This window comes from Ictalurus punctatus, chromosome 18, assembly GCF_001660625.3.
Source record: "Ictalurus punctatus breed USDA103 chromosome 18, Coco_2.0, whole genome shotgun sequence".
NCBI classification, from domain to species: Eukaryota; Metazoa; Chordata; class Actinopteri; order Siluriformes; family Ictaluridae; genus Ictalurus; species Ictalurus punctatus.
The window spans coordinates 21,936,399-21,959,906 of NC_030433.2; the positions used below are offsets into that span (position 1 = coordinate 21,936,399).

The 23,508-nt window shown below is 43.6% G+C and overlaps 1 protein-coding gene across 2 annotated transcripts in view; it reads left to right on the forward strand.

Moving 5' to 3' along the window:
• The window catches only part of ebf1b (EBF transcription factor 1b), a 108,438-nt gene that overhangs the window by 73,282 nt on the left and 11,648 nt on the right, over positions 1-23,508 (forward strand). For both annotated transcript variants that reach the window (XM_017492888.3, XM_017492889.3), the window contains exons 9-13: positions 1,622-1,752; positions 5,024-5,150; positions 14,494-14,582; positions 22,287-22,352; positions 22,734-22,911. In XM_017492888.3, the coding sequence (XP_017348377.1) occupies positions 1,622-1,752; positions 5,024-5,150; positions 14,494-14,582; positions 22,287-22,352; positions 22,734-22,911 (591 nt within the window). The remainder of the gene's footprint in view (positions 1-1,621; positions 1,753-5,023; positions 5,151-14,493; positions 14,583-22,286; positions 22,353-22,733; positions 22,912-23,508) is intronic.

Consider the following 23,508-nt stretch of genomic DNA (forward strand, 5'->3'; position numbering starts at 1 on the left):
GAGCAGCATGGTGAGCAGATGGTGCAGAGAGAGCCACAGAAAGTTTAATCCTATCAGATGGATTCATGCTTCTCCATCTGCTTAATCCAGCAAAAAGCTCAGCTTCTGCCAAACAGTCCACTTAGGCCAACATTACCACCACACAACTGCACTTTGCTTCCACACCTCCCCAAATTACATTATGCTACAGGAAATCTCGTCTTATTTCCGATGCCTGTATGTGTGCCTGCATGTTTGTGGAGCCCCAGTGTCCCAAATGTAAATACAAAGGACATCTTCACGTGCGTACCGAAAAGAAAAGAACAAACTTTCCGTCTCATAGATGGACCCCAGCAATCTCTCTGTCTTTTGTGTGTTAGTATGCTGAATGACACTATTCTAAAACTAAACAGAGGTGAACACTGCCAGGCAAAGCAGCTAAATCGCTTTCTTTAGCCCCTGCCAGCGCTAATGAGAGGACAGCTCTAATAAGTGAACTGACCTCTCTCCATGCTGTTCCCCGTTCACCGTGCTGTCACCGATCCACATGCACGACAGTGCGCAACGTAGGAGATCTTAGCGCGTAGCAATCTCGACGTGTTTATTCGTCAGCGTTTTATAACGCGAGGATCGTTAGACCGGGAGAGTCCGGGTTATATCGGGCGAATCCACTCCGTACGCTTAAACATTACCACGCTAAAGAAACAACTAGGAGGCGAGGATTAGGAAGACTTCGCGACAAACACAAAGAAACACATGACGTTGCTCACCGTGGCAACCGTGATGCAGAGTAGGAAACATCAAACATGACAGTACAAGCCAATGGGCACACGGTATGCACTGACTGAAAACGGGTTAAGCCACGACGGCCGAAATATTTCCTTGTAATATTCTACTTTAAACGTGTCTTAGATGTGGTTCTTTACTGAATTCACTTACTGAATATCTTGGTCAGATATTCATTCAGTATTGTTGTGGTGTGGACCGACCTGTAATGACTTGCCAGTGTCATCAAGAAGAAATCCCAGCCACAACATTTCAATGGGAATTCTTGTTGTAAGTAAGGCCTTGTTTTTATGCCTGAGAGGCACTGCAAGGGTCATGAAAACCGCCGCTGATCTTCTCTAGGCCATGTGGTGTGGGAATCCTAGTTAAATCCAGCTGTATGAGCTTTCCCAGTGACGTCTGTGGCTTTTTGTTTCCTGCTCTGGCTTCGAAACGAGAGCTGTAGAGGTGTCAGACTACCTACCCCCAAACACCCCTGCAAACCTCGTGAAACAAACCACACAAGAACCTCGTCTCTAACCCTGAGGCCTCTTGGGGAAACAAGGGTTGAAGTGTCCAAAATTCAACCCGCCAGTACGCAAATACAACTCTACCTTTTCTCGGGTGTTAAAAATGAAAGATTAGAATACGTTGGTTTTTTTTACGATGCTTTAAAAAAAAAAAAAAAAATATATATATATATATATATATATATATATATATATATATATATATATATATATATATATATATATATATATATATATATATATATATATAATATGTAGAAATGATTGAAAGGGATTAATTAATACCATGTCTCTGTCTCTTTTCTCTCCTTCACAACATTTCTATTGGTACTCTTACTGGAAAGCAGCAGCACCTTGCATCAAAGCCATTAGCCCTAGTGAAGGATGGACAACGGGGGGCGCGACGGTCATAATCATCGGGGACAACTTCTTCGATGGATTGCAGGTGATCTTCGGCACCATGCTGGTGTGGAGCGAGGTGGGTGAAACTGTTTTAACCTCCGTGAGAATATAAGTCAATAGGCTTTGTTTAGAATGGCAGATCTTGGGATTATAGGCGTGGTCTTGGATATTAAATATTGGCGAACTGTTCACTAATCGACTATCTAAGTACTCTTCCACAACGCTGTGAGCCCAAGCCGGACGCCGTCAGACTTCCGAGCCAGGTTTGATTTGGGTTTTTCCATACAGCAATCTAACGTATCCATGGTTGTCCGTGCTTCTTTGTCAATGTCCATTAGAGGGGTCAAAACATAGCAGTTACATGATAATACCTCTGTCAAGCCAAGTCAGCTGTAACGGACATTGCTGGAAAGCCGCTGAAAAACCGAAACTGAACTATTAATTAATCCAGAAGAAAAATCCTCGAGAAACGATGGAATCGTTCAAGGTCAAGGTTCACGTTATGAATAACTTGCTCCATTTCAGACTTGCTAAAGTGTACTATCAGTCCTTACGTCATCCCTAGACTTGGGAGTATAAACACACTAATTAATGCACCTGTAATCAATGTAGCAGATGATCATTTAATATTCATAACTGTCTATTCGACTAGGAATTACAGACAAGCGTGGTAGACTAAACAATCCGAATCGTGCCGCCTACTACGTTTACCGAACGACTGAAGCATGGAGCAAGCAATCAACACTTTTTCGCACTAACCTTATTTGTCAGGGACTGCTAAACAGCATGAAGGAACTGTAAATGAGTTAGCATGAGCATGAGGTGCTAATTTTCATCTCTTGTTCCTGGGCAGATAATAGGCTCGCTTAAGAAAGCGCATAAAAAGATTAACATCGCATAACGGAAGCGGAATAATACGGATATGACACGTACGATAACAAAACCATTTAACAAGTTACACAGGAAAAGAATAATAATAAGACGGCATGTATAGCCGGTTAGGTTACATGTGTAGTGCTACTGAATTCCATTGGAAAATTTATAATGGACTCAAAGCGCGCCTTCTGAAGAGGATCTTCCTGTGCTGTTTATATTCTTTAAGAAGATGTCATACTTATTCATGTCTACATATGATGTCATATGTTTACATATCATCATATGATTACATAACATGTTCAGATTAGATGCTTACGTATCATTTCGATATGATCCGGATTTACTGTACTGTAGATATCAGAGGAATAAGCGCACACGCAAACAGCATCGTGCATTGACGGTGCACATCTGGGACACATTTACTGATCGTTGGCTCCTCCCCCTCTAGCTGTTCCTGTAGACATCATCACCTTTTGACCTTTCTGCCCTAACCCCATAGCCCCTAAATGAGGAGGCCCACCCAGAACCCGCTCAGCTATTCCCATCAGCTATAGATTTGATTATCCGTGATAGTGCATGATGAGGGGAAAGGTTTTAATTCTTCCTACGTCTGTTTTAAGATTAGTCTCGAGAACATTTAGGTGACTGGATGGCATTTTTGCAGGGAGAGTTAGAGGCATTAGGTAGTTATGGGGTAATAATTAAAAAAAAATATTGGTCCTGATTAGCCCTAGGGGAATACATCTGTGTATGGCTTAACGGTACACTTGCCTCTGTTTGCAAAGTCTTTATACTGGGGTTTGTTTTAAAGGTCACATACTGTACAGAAACTCCCAGCTTAAGGTCAAGCTCTGGGACTGACACACACACACACACACACAATACACGATACACAAACACAAATGAGAAATGCATCCCGTATAACTGTATACTTAAGTATTTAGTTGGGAGTGTAACTGAGCGATTAGTGCTCGGTTAGAAGGTTAATGTCTAGAGTCGGTCATTTCAGGTTTAACTCTACAGCATGTTTCTAATTAGGGTGTCTCTAGACAAGGAGTACAGACCCCGTGTACCCTTTCACAACACAACTACAGTCCCCATCAAACCCTTGAGAATGATCAGTAGGACATACAAACTCACATTACTCACAGATGCACATTTCACTCATATTACTTCACTGCTTTCAGGGTTCTTGGCATTTTGGATGCTAGCCAAGATTTGCAATGCTTTATTTATTTGTTTATTTATTTATTTATTGGTACATTTATTCATTCATTACGCTTTGTGTTACTGTTGGTGGAGCCATAATACACATAGACCATTAAGCAGGGTTAGGGTTGGGTTAACCCTAAGCCTAACCCCTAACCCTAACCAACCCTAACCCTAACCTAACCCTAACCCAACCCTTACACCTAACCCTAACCGAACACCTAACCCTAACCCAACCCTAACACCTAACCCTAACCCAACCCTAACCCTAACCGAACACCTAACCCTAACCAACCATAACTATAACCAATCCTAACCCAACCCTAACACCTAACCTTAACCAACCCAATCCTAACCCACCCCTAACCAATCCTAACCCCTAACCCCTATCCCTAACCAACCCTAACTATAACCAATCATAACCCAACCCTAACACTAACCCTAATCCTAACCAAACCAAACCTAACACCTAACCCTAACCAACCCTAACCTAACTCTAACCAATCCTAACCTACCACCTAACCCTAACCAACCCAACCCTAACCAAACCCTAACCCTAACCAACCCTAACCATACCCAACCCTAGCCAACCCTAACCCAACTCTAGTTATCAACCGTTAAGCAGGACTATTGCAGTAAACAGCTGCTTGTACAGTTAATAAACAGTAACAAACTTACCTTGACATTTATTCATTTAGCGGACGCTTTTATCCAAAGCGACTTACAAATGAGGAAATACAAGCAAAGCGATATATCAAGCGGAGAACAATAAAAGTAGTGCTACCGTACAAGATTTATAATGGAGTTCCAGAGAAGCAAAGTGCGCAGAGTCGAGGTGTAAGGGCCAGAGTACATTTCTTTCCCCCTTTTCTTATAATATATTTATATATTTATTCTATAAATAATGTAGGGGTTGGCATTTTAGGGGTTAATTATGTGCTCACGGAACAAGTGGGTCTTTAGCAACTTTTTATTATTTTTTAAAAATAGCGACAGATTCTGTGGTCCGAACGGTTAACTCGAAGGTTCTGGAAAGGGACCTTGAGCCGCGCTGAGTAGGCACTACTAAGCGTCGGTCGTTAACCGATCGCAGATTGCAGATTACTTACCATATTAAATAGAAATATATAAGCAACCAAATCATCTTTGTGAAATGAAAATCGTCTGAAGTGATCAAACTGGAACAAGAAATAAGAGTAACAATAAACTGTTAAAAATGTTCTAGTCGGGGGACACTAATCTCTCTTTCTCTCTCTCATCAGCTCATCACGCCTCATGCCATCCGGGTGCAGACGCCTCCTCGGCACATCCCTGGTGTCGTGGAAGTGACGCTCTCCTACAAGTCAAAACAGTTCTGCAAAGGGACACCGGGCAGATTCATTTACACAGGTAAGCTGTCCAATCACATGCCAGAGTTACGTCAGCTGACCACAAATATACGACCGATGATCGTCCTAAAACAACGGTGGCTACCGAAGAACAGCTAACATCTTGGGTGAAATTTCAGAAATCGTGTACACGTTTAGGGAGAAGGGTTATTTGGAAAATGAAGCAGTTATAGTGAAAATATTCCGTAGGGTTTTACATAGAACCTTTGTGAGATTCCCCATAGGGACAAGATGCAGAATGTACAGGGTCTAGAGCTTTAGAGTGTACGCATAAACAGGTAGACCACTGCTGGAGTCCAATCCACTTCCTTTCAAGGACGTTATTCATGTCAGTTTCAGTACAGTTATATGGACTCTTAGTTATTGTCTGATGGTTAATATAAGAGTCCGATTCTCTCCTCCCGAGCAGCTTTACTGATCTCTGATCAGTCCCAGATTAGGCCAGTAATAAGAGCAGTCTTTATAGCTTTCCGTTCAAGCCGTACGTAATCGCAGATCTGCATTACGCTTATATTCTGAGTTACATACACAAAAGCGAGACGCAGAGCCCGCATAGCGAAAACGTAACGGAAGATATTTTTTTTCCTTAATTACTCCAGATGAGGAGATAGTAACGAGCTCGGCTTGTAAACACTGTAACAGTTTAGTTAGACAAACAGTGGGCGCTTTATTGGCCTACATCTTGAAGTCATTTGCAGAAAAAAATGGGGCCGAAACGATCTGTGTAGATTTCCGGATTGCACACAAACACCCACATGGGTGCACAAACGCAAAGAAAACAAGTGCCTCACTCATTTTAGACACACACACACACACATACACACACACACACTAAATTAGTAGACCTAGTCCCAGAACATTTTCAATAGTCCTGTAATGAGTATAACCGCATCTTTCCATTTTGCATTTCTTTCCTCTGTTTTTCCTCTCTGACTAAAAATCTGTATTAATTAGCTCAGTCTTTGCTCCAAACTTACATATTCTGGTTATATAAACATCAAACACAAAGTGAGAGAGAGAGAGAAGGTGAGCGAGAGAGTAGAGGAGAGAGAGAGAGAGAGAGAGAGAGAGAGAGATAGAGAGAGAGAAGGTGAGTGAGAGAGAGAGTAGGTGAGAGAGAGAGAGAGAGTAGGTGAGAGAGAGATAGAGAGTACTGAGCGAGAGAGAGAGAGTAGGTGAGAGAGAGAGAGAGAGAGTAGGTGAGCGAGAGAGAGAGAGATAGAGAGAGAGAAGGTGAGAGAGAGAGAAGGTGAGAGAGATAGAGAGATAGAGAGAGAGAAGGTGAGAGAGAGAGAGAAGGTGAGTGAGAGAGAGAGAGTAGGTGAGAGAGAGAGAGATAGAGAGAGAGAAGGTGAGAGAGAGAGAGAAGGTGAGTGAGAGAGAGAGAGTAGTGAGCGAGAGAGAGAGAGAGAGAGAGAGAAGGTGAGAGAGAGAGAAGGTGAGTGAGAGAGAGAGAGTAGGTGAGAGAGAGAGAGAGAGAGAGAGAGAGTAGTGAGCGAGAGAGAGAGAGAGAGAGAGAGAGAGAGAAGGTGAGAGAGAGAGAGAAGGTGAGTGAGAGAGAGAGAGTAGGTGAGAGAGAGAGAGAGTAGTGAGCGAGAGAGAGAGAGAGAGAGAGTAGGTGAGAGAGAGAGAGAGAGTAGGTGAGAGAGAGAGAGATAGAGAGAGAGAAGGTGAGAGAGAGAGAGAAGGTGAGTGAGAGAGAGAGTAGTGAGCGAGAGAGAGAGAGAGAGAGAGAGAGAAGGTGAGAGAGAGAGAAGGTGAGTGAGAGAGAGAGAGTAGGTGAGAGAGAGAGAGAGAGAGAGAGTAGTGAGCGAGAGAGAGAGAGAGAGAGAGAGAGAGAGAGAGAAGGTGAGAGAGAGAGAGAAGGTGAGTGAGAGAGAGAGAGTAGGTGAGAGAGAGAGAGAGTAGTGAGCGAGAGAGAGAGAGAGAGAGAGAGAAGGTGAGTGAGAGAGAGAGAGTAGTGAGCGAGAGAGAGAGAGAGAGAGAGAGAGAGAGAAGGTGAGAGAGAGAGAGTAGGTGAGAGAGAGAGAGAGTAGTGAGCGAGAGAGAGAGAGAGAGAGTAGGTGAGTGAGAGAGAGAGAGAGTAGGTGAGTGAGAGAGAGAGAGAGAGAGAGAGAGAGAGCGAGAGAGAGAGAGAGAGACCTGAGGCAGCATTAAAACGAGCCAAATCACCCATCAGTGCCAACAAATACTGAGTTCAAAGGTCAAACCCCTGAGAACTCATTAGCAAATTGCTAGTGATTTGTTTGACAGAGTGTATTTATAGGTGTGAGTTCACTGGGTGTGTATGAGCATGTAACACATGAAACTGATTCAAAATCAGACGCCACACTTACTGTTTTTTTTCTTTCTGAATACTGGATCCGTGGAATTAAAGTTGGAAAGTTGGTGTGTGTGTGTGTGTGTGTGTGTGTGTGTGTGTGCGTATGTGCGTGTGTGCTTGTGTTTCAGTCCTAGTAGGTGCTGACCAGTTCATCCGTAGGAAGGTGTACACTGAAAAATAAGCATGAAATATTTCCCCTCCTGCTTCCCTCAGCTCAGATGAAATCCTACATGAACCCGTAACTTCCTGTACCCGTGCTTCTAACCTAACTAAAACAGAATAGCCATCTCATCCAAGCTGAAACCACACTTTCCTTGTACTCCTTGGGGTTTTTTTTTTGTTGTTTTGTTTTGTTTTTTGTAAGTAAAACCTGCTCTGGGTGACTGGAAAGCGAAAGCGGTAGCTGGTCTTGGCATAGCTAGTACTCAGCGAACAGCTGGCGAAACTAATCAGCCTGTTACTGAACTGTGTGAGCGGCGGCTATTAGCGTAGCTTGCTAGCAGCTCGGCGGGTCTAATTAAATCAATACAGGCACAGCCACGGATGCCTCCTGCCAGGCTCCAGCTAGGTGCTAATCTGTGGCTACCTGGAAACTGCCAGTAGTATGTCAGGTTTTGTAACCTCCAAAATCAGTCAACCAATGAGAGTCAGCCTATAGAAGATTGTGTTATTGTAGACTTTAAAGGTACGAGGCATACAATGCGTACAGTACAGTAGATGAGTAGAAGTGCAAGGTTTTTACGCATTGTGCTCTTTAACGAAGAAGCCTACGGACTTTTTATTTATTTGATTTTTTTTGCATATAGCCCAGGCACAAAAATGCAGGATCATTAATACACGAAACGCTGTAATTTACCTTCCTTTTACTTCTTTTTCTCTCTTTCTTCGTTTCATCGTTTCCCCCTCTGGCCTTGATTTAGTTGCAAAGGGCACAGAGTACCTAATAAATCTTCTATAATTGACAGTGGAGGCGCCCTGTCACTCGTGAAGGTATGCGCCAGTACAGAGGAAGTGTGAAGACGCGATCGATAAACCGATACCTAGCAAGACAGAGACCCTGTTTATGCTACATCTCCAGCTAGAATCCTGAACAATTCGCCCTGTACGTTATACATATTGCGTGGCATCACATTTAGCGTAGACTGCTATTATATTTCAACTTTCGCAAGTCAGGGTGGTCCGCCTCCAGAATTCCCGCCTCGTTTGACAGACCGGATTGGACCTGTCTGCTAATTATTAAGGTCTTCGTGGGATGGATTCGGTGTGGAAAAAGAGGAACAGGCAACTTTGTGTACAGTAGGGACGTGGCTATCCGGGCCCTTAGATTGACACCACGGCCCTATGTAATCTTCATTGGACTTATTTGATATGTTATAAGTAGAAATGCCAAATGAGGAGGTGCATGCACCCCCATAAGTTCAGCAGGGGTGTGTATTTTCTTTCATAACTGTATCTTTCAGAACACACACACACACACACACACACACACACACACACAGCACCCTCCACCGTCCCACCACACAAATCTCAAATGTCAAACCATACATCTTAAAGATAACAGAGCGCAAGGGAGAAGAGGAGGTAAGATATACGAATAAGTTGGAGAATAAGACAAGATTCTTTATTGATCCTAAACTGGGGTGGCTTGAGGAAAATAACTCATCTATAATAAGGAGGGAAGAATGAAGCAATAATTCAGAGGTATTGAACGCTGCCCTGCTGCAAGGATCGATCCCCCAGAGCCCTCGCTTTCAGATCACACCTGGAGGAGGGAAAACGAAGCTTAGGAGATTGCTCTCCACTCCCGTGTTCATTACTGCAACACTTTGACAGGTTATATGGAAGCAAAGATGGGGAGGAGGTAAAAAAAACAACAACAACAACAACAACAACGACGACGACGAAACATCTTATTGTTATCGTTTGATTGCGTCAGGGATGGTCCTCTGGAGGTTCTGAAAATATTGTTGGATTTTTTTTTAATTAACCTTGCATGATCTGCTCTTCCTGGTTGGAAGAAATTGGGAATCTAAATAGGGTCTGTGGCCCAGGGAGGATGCTGTAGTCGTAGCATGAGCATCAGTATGGTCCTCACGTCTCTTACTTTAGGTTACCGTAATGTATTATTATCCTTGGTGTTCATATTGTGCTCCAAGAGATGCTCCTGTGCAATAATAGCTGATAGCATTAGGTAACTTTTGACCATATACTCACTTTTTTTTATTATTCTGATCAATCGTGGACATCTTGTCCTCCTTCTTCTCGATTCTGCCTGTTCCCCTTCCTCCTAGTCCACCCCGATCCCCCAACATTGCTCAGACCATCTTCCTCTCTGGATCATTATTGTGAAATATGATGAGGCATGCATCTGTCCTCATGCAATTTCAATGAGCATTGATTTCTCTGATTGCAAGAGATCGCTCACAATGTGGTCACAGAGAGAGAGAGAGAGAGAGAGAAGAGAGAAAGAGAGAGCCTATTTGCTCATTAATTAATCGCTGAGGTAATTCCTGTCATATCAATTTGACATTTTCCTTGACGCCAGCCGATGTTTTCGCCCTGGTGATTTTTGCGATTTTATTCAATTGAAACAGTCATCAAGGCCACGCTTAACATGTCTTAACATCTAACAACATAACAATGACCAAAATCCACAGCCAGTTTAGTCTGATAGACTCGATTAACGCATGCCCCGAAACATCGTGTGCATACCAACCGTCTTCGGATTTCTACTCCGGTTTCTACGCGGAGAACATCGACGTTTTCACATTTAGCGACTTAGCAGACGCTCCGGTGCAGAGCGACTCACAAACACGCTAACATCTGAAGGCGCGGTAATGCAAAGAAAGCATCTAGCTAATCTTCAGCTCATCTTCTAGTCATTCGTTTAAAAAAAACAAAACAAAACAAAAAAAAAACCCAACAAAAAACGGGCAATAAATGCTAGTTTGTAAAAGCGCATGTAAACATGATAAAAGACGAGCGGTAACGGGAGGGTCGTTTTAAACCTGAACGCGTCATTTCTTCCACCTCCAAAATGAGGCGGTCGGCGGATTGCCCACTCTAAACTGGCACTGTGTGTGAGAGTGTTGAATGCCTCGTGAAGGATTGGTGTCGGTACGTAGAGGGTGTATTTCTATCTCATGGTCAGTGATCCTACGGTTAAGCTCTGGATACACTTCATGCTCATTCGGTTGCTAGCTAATAAGGAATTCAGGAGAGTGTTGAGGTAGGACGGTGCTGTTCCAGACAAGCTCTTGTACGTGAGCATCGAGGCCTTGGATCTGATCCCGTGCGGCTACAGGAAGCCAGTGGAAGGAGATGAACAGGGGTGCGACATGGGTTCTTTTGCATTCCACGTTAGCTACGGAAGCTAAATTCATGAGTTGTGCTCAATTTCCCCGTCAGATATAACTTCAGAAACGAATCTGACGTGCGAGCTGTATTCATAACCATCATTATCTTCAGAATCCAGGGTAAAGCACGGTACTGAAGCAAAGTATGGAAGCCGCTACGCTATGTATCGCTTCTCTGCTTTTTGACGTCCGTCGGGCCCTTACGGTCCCGCTGTATATAATACAGTATATTAGCTTGCTCAGCTAACGCTCATAATGTCCCGTTTAACACCGAGAATGTAGCATGTACTGTAGCGTAACATCTCCAACTTGGCCCCAGTGCTATTTTGGAGCAGTTAACCACTATGATTGCCCAGGGAGAACAATAAACCAGCAAACTGAAGCCATGTGGGAGTACGAAGAAAACAATAAAACAGTTTGCAAAAGAAGAGCTACGCCAAGTTATAAATACTCACGGTGTGGTTAGCACTAGACAATATTCTACTGGCTATCGTGAAGATATAGGCCAACAGCAGTCCCACTTCCCCATTTTAGTTACAGGGTACATGGGCTCAGGTGTAGTTCATATATGTGCGTTGGCATGTATTTCTGTTTGCCAAGCAATTAAACGTGTAAAAAAAAACACGTGTCGGTTGATGTTGAGGGTTTGTGTATTTCCAGTGTTTAGGGCATCATTATTTCGTCGGCTTAAAGATTATGCAAAAAAAAATCAGTGGATTTACTTATGACTCACTCTGTGTGTGTGTGTGTGTGTGTGTATGTGTGTGTAGAGAGTAAAGGTTCTTTCTTTCCAAAGAAACGCTTGAGGCATTCTCGAAAACTTGCTGCGTTTTTTTTTTTTTTTTTTTTTCTCCCAGTGTTAGGGATGTTGGATGTTGTTGTTCTACTACTACTACTCCAACTCGTTAACGTGATCTTATAATGTACCGACGTCTAATCGTTTATTTTAACCGCCTTGCACGTGATTTACCGACCGTTCATAATCAGACGTGCTCACGTACAAAAGGAGGCCAGTTTAATCTGTTAGCATTACACGACCGGTCGAAAGTTTGGACGCACTCGTTCTTTGTTTCATTTATTTATTTATTTATTTCATACCTCCACATTTTCGAATAATAATGAAGTCATGAAAACTCGGGAGTAACACAAATGGAACTATGGGGATTAGATCGTGACGCGCTTTTCGACGAGAATTTCCCGGAAACGTATTCTCGGCGTTTTCTCGCCCGGTCTCTTGAGGAATTCCCCTGAGATGATTTTTAAACGGTATTAAAGGAGTTCCCTTTCGCTCCGGGTCGTCCGTTTAAAAAACGATATTTATTTGTAAATAAAACGTTAGTTCTCTAATGAAAGAAACGAATACGTCGGCACGGTTATATTTTCATCTACGACACCGATTTCAAACATTTAATCGCACACCTTCAGACCAAAAGCTTTTTAAAGATCATGAGAAACATTTCAGTCGAGTGTCCACTAACTTTTGAGCGGAAGTGTGTGTGTTTTCCCTTCCTTCTTACTCCCCTTCAGGAAGTTAAAGTTTATCCGCCGTAGTTGTGTTCACGTGCGGCCTAATGACGAATGAATAATACGAATGATAACTCGATCAGAATAAAAACTAGCTTATAAAACTAAAAGGTGAGTGTTTATAAACCGACCTCGGGTAGAAGAGAGGAAACAGAATGCTATGAGAATGCTAACAGGAAATGTACGTGCTACAAATGGCAAGGGATTGTTTTATTTATTTATCTGTTTGTTTATTTATTTGAATAAAACCTATGTTTCTTATTCAGTTATTCCCAGACACGTTATGTTGTCCTAGATATACTGTGTTAAGTTTGTAATATACAGCATCTGCCTTACTGAAGACTAACATGGGCATGGGCTTAGTGTTCTTCTTCTTCATTTTCATCCATTTCGGTCCTGATCGTTTTACTCGAGCTGTCTGCTTGCTCGGACCTCGAACCGTCGGACCGCTCACTAAGACGGGATAGGAAAAATCCTCACACAAACAGGCGGAGATGATCGACCGTCACGAAGGCGACTCCCACCATCACGCTTTTCGACGCGAAGACTTTTCCTCATTCTTTCACACACTCGCACATCGAAAACCATTCGCGCGCCGCCGATTTTCACATTCACATTTCATTTACATCTCATGTTTTCGAGTCATTCGAGCAGCTTTATAAGTATGGAAATGTTCGAATCCGGTAATATTGGCACCCTTGGTAAATATGAGCAAAGGAGGCTGTGAGAATTTGTCTTCGTTGTTTAACCTTTTGTTTAAAAAAAAAAAAATCACTAAAAATACTCTACTCTCATGGAAATCAAACAATTGCAAACACAACACAGGTTTTTATATATATATATATATATATATATAAAACCATTGTTAAATATCTGCGTTTGAATCCAAACAATTATTGGCACCCCTTTTAGTCGGTACGTTGTGCTACCTATCTTTCCCAAGGAAACAGTGTAGAATTTTTCACAGCCTTCTTTGCTCATATTTACCAGGGGGGCCAATATTAGTGGAGGACACCTATATGATAGTTATATTAATAGTCTACTTAAGTTTCCCCTCATATTACATGACATACTAACATCATTATAACTTTATTAGAATTCACTGAACCGTGACCATCTGCTTCAACTGACAGGAAAGCACCCAGCTCCACGTTCTCTCTGTGCCCCATCAACCCCTAACACTCCCTCATGCTCATCCAAACCACGTTTTGGTTTTCTCTTCCTCTTTTCTCGACCTTTTAAACCTCCTGCTTCATGAAGTGTTGGAAGAAGAAAAAAAAAAAAAGTTGTTAGTTGAAAGCCACGTATATACTATTAAGTTATATACTAAGTCAGTCTTAGCTGTGGAAGTATAGAACAGCCAAACACTGATACTAGATCAGTTTCTTATTTAAGAAATATATATATATATATATATATATATATATATATATATATATATATATATATATATATATATATCAAAAACATACAATATCTGGAACATTTTGTCTCTGTTTGCAGTTTGTACTCCTTTTAAACAGTGGCCTTTTGAAAACATAGCCCTGCCATATAAGTGCAGCCATATCATTACCCCCCCCCCCCCCCCGCCCCCCATCCATTTTCTTTCTATTATTGAACCACGTTTTATGCGAAAGCTTGTAAATCTTCCTCCCAGTCGTCATATTCCTTCATACGACTGATGCACTTTCATGTTTCTGACAAGATAAAGACTCCACGTGCGGTAATTGCGATACCGAATGCGCCATCTTTTCGAATCCCAAGATTGCCGTCCCGTACCTGCGTTTTACACTCCGAGCGGAATAAATGCGGGTAATCGTTGGAAAACGCCATGGCGACGTTCCATCGGAACGATTGTAATACTCCGGCGGCAACTTCTACGGTGTCAAACCTGTCACGCTTTTGCTGAAGTGTGATTTCCCTCCGTTTCCTCGTGTTATAATTGTATGAAGGACTTCGACGATTTATCGATTTTCCGACTGGTATGCCCTGGCAGTTACTTTATTAGTGGACCATTGAAGAAAATCTTCAATCTATAATAATCAGATTGAATGCTAAAGCAGCAATTTAATGAGATGGGATTGGGGGCGGGGTCAGTCATCTATAGAATAATGTTAGAATTAATGGTGTCTGTTTTTCAGCTTTAAACGAGCCCACCATCGATTACGGTTTCCAGCGGCTACAGAAGGTCATCCCTCGGCATCCTGGAGACCCGGAGCGCTTACCGAAGGTACGGCGTGTTTGTTACGTTTGTTACATTTGAATATCATTCAGTTTAAAAAAAAAAGAAAAAAAAGAACGGGATTTCTCCAGCTAGTTTTACACAACGTAGCTTGATTTGAATTTGCTAGCAGACATATCGGTACACGGTCGTGTCTGTAATTCTGCGCGATCGTTAAGAGCGTCGTTAAGACAATATTACATGTTGTACTTCTATTTAGTTATTTATACTTGCGTGCCGTTTGTGACGTTCGGCTTCGAGACCGGATCGTTTCCGGATTCCTCGGGAGCTTTACGTACGTCGGGGTGAGAGTTCGTACGTTATACAAAAGGTACGACTAAGATGGCCGAGTTCTCGCTCTGACGTCGTCGTGGGCTTGGAGATCGGGCTCGTGTGGTAACGATCGCTGTTCTCGAGTCGTTAGCAGCCGTTGCTCAAGCACAAGGAGAGTTACATCATCGCCGCATCATCCTCGAGTGCTGATGCGTGTGTCAGCCGGGCATGTTAAACCCAGTGCTGCTGGAGCGGTGTAGTTCTGCTGTGTATTTTACAGTGTTACAGGCTTCTGCGGTACTTCTTTGTGAGCATGCACGTATGGATGTGTGTGTCTTAACGGTTAATCTTCTGCCTGTGAGTTTCCCGGGGAATGAAACACACACAGACGCACAAAGACGCAAGCACAAAGAGTTAATAAGAGTTAAATACATGCATCCGCATTTGTCTGTGAGCTCATCGACTAATGCGACTAATTGCGATAAACGACTGTGATTAGAAGCGTGTGTGTGTGCGCGCGCGCGTGTGTGTGTGTGTGTGTTTGGAAGACTTAATACTAAGATAAGTACAAACACATTGTGAGAGGAGTTGTACAGATACAAGTTATAGACAAAAACAGTGCAGTAAGATCATTTGAAATGTGTGTGTGTGTGTGTGTGTTACAGACAGACATAAGTGATGGCAATTCAAGCACTGGATAAGACTTTCTGTAGTGTATTAGAGTGTTTCAAGACCCTTCCAGACTTAAAGGGCAGTGTTTCACGCATTAAATCGTCCGTTAAAAACTACACGTTAATTAGCGCATCTTACGTTCGATATAATCTAAAGGAGCGCCCTATTTTTTAAAAATTTTTTAAACGTATAGACGGTCAATCAATAAGAGAAGTAATAAGTACGCATGAGTCAGGTTAAGGGGAGAACGCAGCGTGTGTTTCATTTCATATTCATGTCATTGTTCTGAGAAAATTCACCTCAGTCTCACATCAATAAATTACATCTCAGTGTAGACTTTCTAAGGGGCTTCACACCGGCATCCCCCTTTTGTTTATTTCCTCTCGGTCTGATGAAGATGTATTGTGAGATTCCAGGAAAAAGCGTATGAATACACTATAAGAAGTGTGTTATGGTTGATTTGGTCCAGGTGTGTGTTTGTGCTCGGACGTGCACGCACGCATGTGTGTGTGGTGTAATAGTACAGCGTTTACAACTAGAGATACGATTAGTACTCTGGCGAATTTCAGCCTAACGTCTATCTCTCGCATACCGGTGGTGTGGAAAAATAAGTGCACCCCGTGGAAATGTGATCATCTTTGAAACGGCGCTTATTAATGAGAAGCTGATATACTCGGACGAGACCACAAGGAAGAATTAGTCATTTATTAAACCGAAATATCAACGGATGTGACACTCTTCTGTGGAAAAAATAAGTACACCCTCGGCCTCAGAAGCTAGGATCGTCCCCTTTTGAGAGAAATAACCTCTTGTTGGCGTTTTGCATAATTGTCCACCAGGCTTTCTGGGATTTTTGCCCACTCTTCTATGTTCTTTCAGTTGCAAAATGTTTGAGGGTTTTCTTTCTTATTGTTCTGTCTGTTTTCAAATCCCCCCCACGGTACATTTCAATGGGGTTCAAATCCGCGCTTCGACTGGGCCGTTGCGTAACCCGACGTTTTTTTTTTTCCTCTTTGAGCCGTTCCTTGGTGGATTTGCTCGCGTGCTTTGGATCATTATTCCGTCGAAAGGTCCACTCTCGGTTCAGCTTCAGCTTTCAGACAGACGGCCTCACGTTATCTTCAAGCGCTCTTTGATATGATGCAGAATTCATAGTCGGATCAATGAATGCGAGCTGTCCGGCCCCTGAGGCAGCGAAGCGACCCCAAACCATAACATTTCCACCACCGTGCTTCACAGTCGGTATGAGGTGCTTCTCCTGAAAAGCTGTCTTTGGTCTGCGCCAAACATGTCTGCTGTTACCGTGGCCAAACAACTCTATCTTTGCTCCGTCTGTCCAGAGAACATTGTTCCAAAAGGCCTGGTCTTTGCCTGTATACTCATTGGAAAACTGTAGTCTTGCAAAAGCTTTTTCCTGGCTTCGCATCATACGCAGGTCAAATTTGTGCAATCTCTTTCTGACTGTAGAAGAACGCGCTTTGACACCAACAGTTGCAAGACTTACTAGCAGATCCCGTGATGAAATTTTGTGGTTCTTGGAGCCTTTTTTTTTTTTTTTTTTGCGTCAGACGGTCTGCTCTTGGGCTGAATCCTGGACACATTAGCAATCGTTTGAAATCTAACCCCGAATTCCTTCCTCTGAAAAAAAAAATAATACCGTCTCTGAAAGGACAAATTATACAAACTATAATGGCTGCTGGTTTGAGTATTTCAGAAATCTCCTGGAATTTTCACACCCACACACACACACACACACACGCAAAGGTCTCTAGCGTTTACATAGAATGTTGCGAAAACGGAAAGAAAAAACACCGAGTGCACAGCAGTTCTGCAAGAGCTCGGAGGAAAAAATGGCCAGACTGGTTCGAGGGGTTTCGTTCCTGGAAACCAAGATCTGAGGCTACAGGCTCATCAAAACCCCGCAGGAGAAGATTCGACAAATACAGCTCGGACTTTATGCAGTGTTCAGTTTTAGTGAGCCTGTGCGCACTGTAGCCCAATGGTCACCAACGCTGTTCCTGGAGATCTACCTTCCTGAAGACTTTATCTCCAACCATAATCCTGCCCACCTGACCACCTAATCTTTACCGTAAGAACTTCTTGATCAACTAAAACAGGTGTGTTAGATTTTAGTTGGAGGTGAAACCTGCAGGAAGTTACAGGAGATCTCAAGGAAGATCTGCCGTAGCCTCAAATTTCCAGTCTTGGCTAACGTGAGTGGAACCCGACAAAGCAGTCTGGGCATTGTCCTCCAGGCTCGCGTCATGTTATCGATGAGATGCTTTTCTGCTCAGCGTGGTTGTAAAGAGTGGTCATTTGAGCGACCATCGTCTTCCTGGCAGCTGGAAAGCGTCTCGCCGTTCTGCTCGGAGCTCTATCTTCATCGAGGCATTTCAGCGCACAGACCTACTACCCTCTGGGTGTGTTTTTAAAAAATAAATAAATAAATAATTCGCACCATTCTATGAAAATGTTATACGTTGATGTGCATGAAAATACCAGATCAGATACTCGAACCGTCCCGTCTGGTACCAACAACCGCGCCACTGTCAAAGTCACCGAGAGCGCGATTTGACCCCATTCTGATGTTTCAATCCCAAACTGAAGCTCTTGATCAGAATCTGCAGGTAAAAAGCAGTTACTGAGAATAACTTTTATATTATTATATTATCCTGTCAGGGTCGTGATGGATACCAGCTTATACCAGGAACAATGGGCATGAGGCAGGAATACACCCTGCATGGCGTGCCAGTCCCATTGCACAGCACTATGCACTCTGGGTGTGTGTGTGTGTGTGTGTTTATAAGCACAGGCATCAAGAGGTGATCCATCATGGTGAAGTCAGCTTGTGCCTCCCAGCAGGTCAGCCGATCGAAGCCTTTGCTGCCCAGACTTTATTATTGCTCCACCACTAGTAATTGAGTCATAGTGTGTGTGTGTGTGTGTGTATGTATTTGTGTGTGTGTGTGAGAGAGAGAGAGCGAGAGCGAGAGAGAGAGAGCATGAGAAGCGAAATAATTTCTGCACTACTGACATTCAGATCAGCGCTAAACACAATGAAGAGGTCAGAAATAGGGAGTGGATACGCCGTGCCTCTCTTCTACTCTTTCTTTCTATCTATCCCTCTCTCTCATTCATCTCTCTCACTTGTTTCCTGGCAGCCGTCCCAGCTACCATCATCAGCACCTTCCTCTCTTTCACACACACACACACACACACACACACACACAATGTGTTCTGTTCATCGATTGTCTTGTTTTTATTGAGGTAATAACAGTTTGTTGATGGGACTCACTTTTCAACTGGGAGCTTCATTCATAGTGCTCCTGACTCAGATACACAAGGGAAGAGAGGCCAACACGCACACACACACACACACACACACACACACACACACTTTACACAAGAACATAGACTCTCTGTGCCTCTGCGTCTGGAAATCGATGATATTTCTTACGAATTTTCCTAACAGCCGATTGTACGGAAGTCCTAAGAGGCCGTGCGTCATTATATCGTCTTTCTTCTTCTCTCCTGATCTCGACTTCATTTTCTCGACGTAACAAAACTCTCGCACCTTCGTGAACGGGACCGCCGTAGCACGGACGTCGGCGTCTTCGCCGTCGGCGTCATCAAACGCCGTAGGGATGGACTTCATCCCCGCGTTAAGAGGGACGCGCGTCCCCGTTCTTCTCGAGTCTCGGACACCGACGTTGACGTCGTCGATCACTGCCGGACGCGGAGCCAGTTCGGTTGACGGAAACGGACGCGTTCGTCCGTGATGCCGAAGGACCGCGCTGAGCTTTTTCTGCTCCCGGAATAAAAAAAAAAACAACGTGACCCGGACGGCGAAAAACAAGAATAATGCATGGCCTCTTTGGCCTTCCATACTATCGAAATTCTGATGTGATTATAAGTTCTTATCATATTCTGGTCCTTCCTTACTTTATTCGTTATTCTTTACTACGGAAATGCCACAAATGTCAGTGGATTTTTCAAATCATCATTATACAAACACACCCTCGCTAGCTAATTACCAACACATGCATTACAGACGCAGTGTCACAAATAGAGTGACAGACAGTGAAGGACAGATGGTGTAGTGGCCCATGTAAGGGGATTAGTGGAGAGAGACAGAAGTCTGAATGGCTTATTGGGCATTCATACCACCACCGAAGGGAGCTAACGCAAGCTGGGCAGTTTTAGAGCTTTTATTGGTTAGATTGGAGCCTGTGTGTGTGAGACAGAGAGAGAGAGAGAGATGACCACATGACCAGCACTTTTACAGCTATTATTGATCAGATTTGAACCTGCAGGTCTAACAGAATGCCGAATGACTCAAATGAAACCAGGAATTCACTCGATGTGTCATTCCTGGCGGCATCATCACTTTTTGATCACGTCCCCTCTCATCATCTGATGTCATTCTTTTGAACAGGAAGTGTGCGATGAGATCATGCTGCCCTGAGCAGAACGAGGCGAAGCATTCGCTGTCGTTTGTGATCCTCCATTACGCTCAATGACCCGCAAATCCGTGCAGACAATCACACCGCCATGTCCGGTACCTTGTTTCCGATTGTGTCGGACAGTGAGTCCGGGTTGTGTTTACTGAGATTATATTTGTTCAGCTGTCACTCGTGGGTTTAAGTGCGGTTTCATTATAGCCTGAGACGGCAAGGCTGCCTTTCGTTCGGACGACACCACGTCGTGTAGTTAGAACTGGACGTTTAAAACAAAGCCGTTTCATAAAAGTTCCGAAATGAAATCCTAAAAGCATTAACGGAGCATGAGGCATTGCTGAATTTGTTAATTTTAAAAAAAAAAAAAAAAGAAGAAAAGAGTAGAAAACAAAAACATATCACACTCCTCGTCTTTCTTATAGGCTGCCATTATTCAGAGAAAAGTACAATCACTGGGATGAGAAAGCTATTTGTGACTTCGGCTGCTTTCTATCTGCTCGGCCATCTATCTATCCATCCGTTTTCTATACCGCTTATCCTACTGGGTCGCGGGGAACCTGGAACCTATCCCAGGGAGCATCGGACACAAGACGGGCTGCCAGTCCATCGCGCAATCACGTACACATACACACTCACACACCCATTCATACACTACGGACACTTTGGACATGCCGATCAGCCTACCGTGCGTGTCTTTGGACTGGCGGAGGAAACCGGAGAACCCGGAGGAAACCCCCCGCAGCACGGGGAGAACATGCAAACTCCGCCCACACGCACAGGGGGCGGCGGCGGGAATCGAACGCCCAACCCTGGAGGTCTGAGGCGAACGTACTAATCACTAAACCACCGTGCGCCCCTGCGTGAGTCTTATGATTCAGTAGCATCAGGAAGTGATGGGAATGTTCAGAGGATTAGCATGATTAGCATAGCCAGTGCTGAATGAACAGAGCATCATCATACACACTCTCTCTGCACACTCCTCTACCAGCATTTCTTCTGATCTGATTGATGCTTTCATTTTCGTATTCAGGAGGTCCACCTGGGTTTGACTAATCACCTCATACCTAAGCACTCCTTGCTACCTGTGCCAGCAGGTAGCGACATTCCCTGCTAATGCAACGGTGGTAAATGAGTGAATTTAGCACCTTGGACAGCACACTAAAGCAGTTTATTGCTCATTGCCCGCCTGACCTCCCTCTCTTGATCCTTGTTGGGTCTCTCTCTCTCTCGCTTTCTCTCTCTCTCTCTCGCTCTCTCGCTTTCTCTCTCTCATTCTCTCTCTATTTCTCTCTCTCTCTCGCGCTCTCTCTCTCTCGCTTTCTCTCTCTCGCTCTCTCTCTCTCTTTCTCTGTGAGGTGTGTGCATGTGTGTGTTTGTGTGCGTGCGATCGGCTTAGGGCTGGCCGAGAAGCAATATGTTTTGATACAGCTCTCAGAGTTCTTGTTTGTGAGAAGGTTATCACATTTTTGCTGTGGATCAAATCATGGCCTGCCACATTAACTCCTCACAGAAACCTCACAGAAGATACATGGACTGAGGGGAACAAACAGTGAAAATGATTTTCACACACCAGGAAATGATGGTGGTACTGGAACAAGTGAAGAAGAAGAAGAAGAAGAAGAAGAAGAAGGAGAAATGTGGCTTTGATTTCTTCGCTTTGGTGACTAAAGGCTAAATTCGATCGGCTCCTTTTGACGTACGGTTTTGTAAGGTGTTACAGATTCACTCGGTACTCATGTCCTACAACAAACAGCGTTAACAAGAAATGCCGAAGACCACCAAAGGAGTCCCACTAACGCTGCGACGACACGTCGTGATTCGAGAAACGCCGAAAACGCACCGGTCCAGCGATCGCTTCTTATGATTAGACACATCTCCTACCCGTGTCCTGTTTTCCTTAAGTTATTGCCGTCAGTGCAGCTCCGAGGAACCGGCTGACCTTTTCCGCAGAACATAGATCTCATTGTCTCTGCTTCAATCCGAACCAGATGTTTTGTTGAAATCCTGCACTTATTCATTTCAACAGACACCAAACAATCGAGCGAGCAGCAGCGCCGTGCTTTTTCGCCTGTCCGCGGTGTTATTGAATGGGAACTTGACCCTTTTTTGCTCTTTCTGGAAGAACTTGTTGCTCAGTTGTGGTCAAGAACGAGCTCTCCGCTCCTGTTGGTGACACGCATTATACAATGAAAATCTATGAGGAATGAATTGAGGGGGAAGGAAAAGTGGTCAGTCTTTCTATCTTTCTATGCTTTATTAAATTTACTTCTTTTGTTTTGTTTTTTTTTCTCTCTCTCCCCTCTGGGTATAGGAAGTGATTTTGAAGAGAGCAGCAGATCTGGTGGAGGCGTTATATGGAATGCCTCATAACAACCAGGTACAGCGTTTTTATTTATTTATTTATTTATTTATTTATTTATTTTAAATCAGCTCTTACTAAACGACCTACACTATGAAGATTTCTAGTCAGAAAGGGAATTTCGAAATGTTTAGCCAATCATTCCAGGGCGCGAGTCAGTTCATCAGATCGGTATTCGTGGGTGCTTCACACCTCTGATATCAATAAACATTTGTCAGAGTCACATGAGACTCATCGGTGAACCTGCCAGGATAATGATGTCATAATGAACGACATTGTAAATAGTTATAATGTCTAAACTCTACTAGATTTTATATATATATATGTGATACACAAAAACACTTCATGAAGAGTCTTATGGATGAATTAAACCGAGTGTGTGTGTGTGTATGTGTATAGGAGATCATACTGAAGAGGGCTGCTGACATCGCTGAGGCACTCTACAACGTACCACGCAACCACAACCAACTCACAGGGCTCACCAACAGCTCTGTCCATGCCAGCATGATGGGGGTGAACTCCTTTACTGGACAAATTACTGTTAATGTGTCCGAGTCCTCTCAAGGAGGCAATCAGGGTAAGCCTCGCACATACATATCAGATGAACTGACACTTCACTAGCTTGTGCAAGCGTTCTCATCTCCAATGAGAAACCGGTGAATAGGGTACAGTTCATCTGAGCTGCAATCTTCCAGTATTGCTGCAAACTCAGGAACTCTGCTCTCTTCTAATCCTTGAAACGAGTCCAAAGGCTTATGAAATGTCCACCCTAAACTACGTCCAATTGTGCCGAGTGCTAGTTGTTGGGTTTCTCAACTTTCTACCACGTTTCTGAAAGAGTCCGGGCGGCAGTTCGTCTGAGAGGAGTGAAATCTGGTCGGTTTTGATCGGATGCTTGATCTGAACGCTAATATCCCACCGTGTATTCAGCTCTAAGTTATTGTAAATCCATTTGTATTGACACGTATTTCACGTTTATCCTCACTTTCACATCGTCGCTCTCTTCTACTCATCGACTGCTGTTCATACCGTTCCTGTTAGTTTCACTGTAGCTACAATGATTCGAACTAATTCTGTATAATATTCGATGGTAGAATTATTATCAGCTACAGAAGGGCTATCGGGAACCTCGGGACACACCCACGTAGACGTACGCTATACGTCCGAAAGTTCG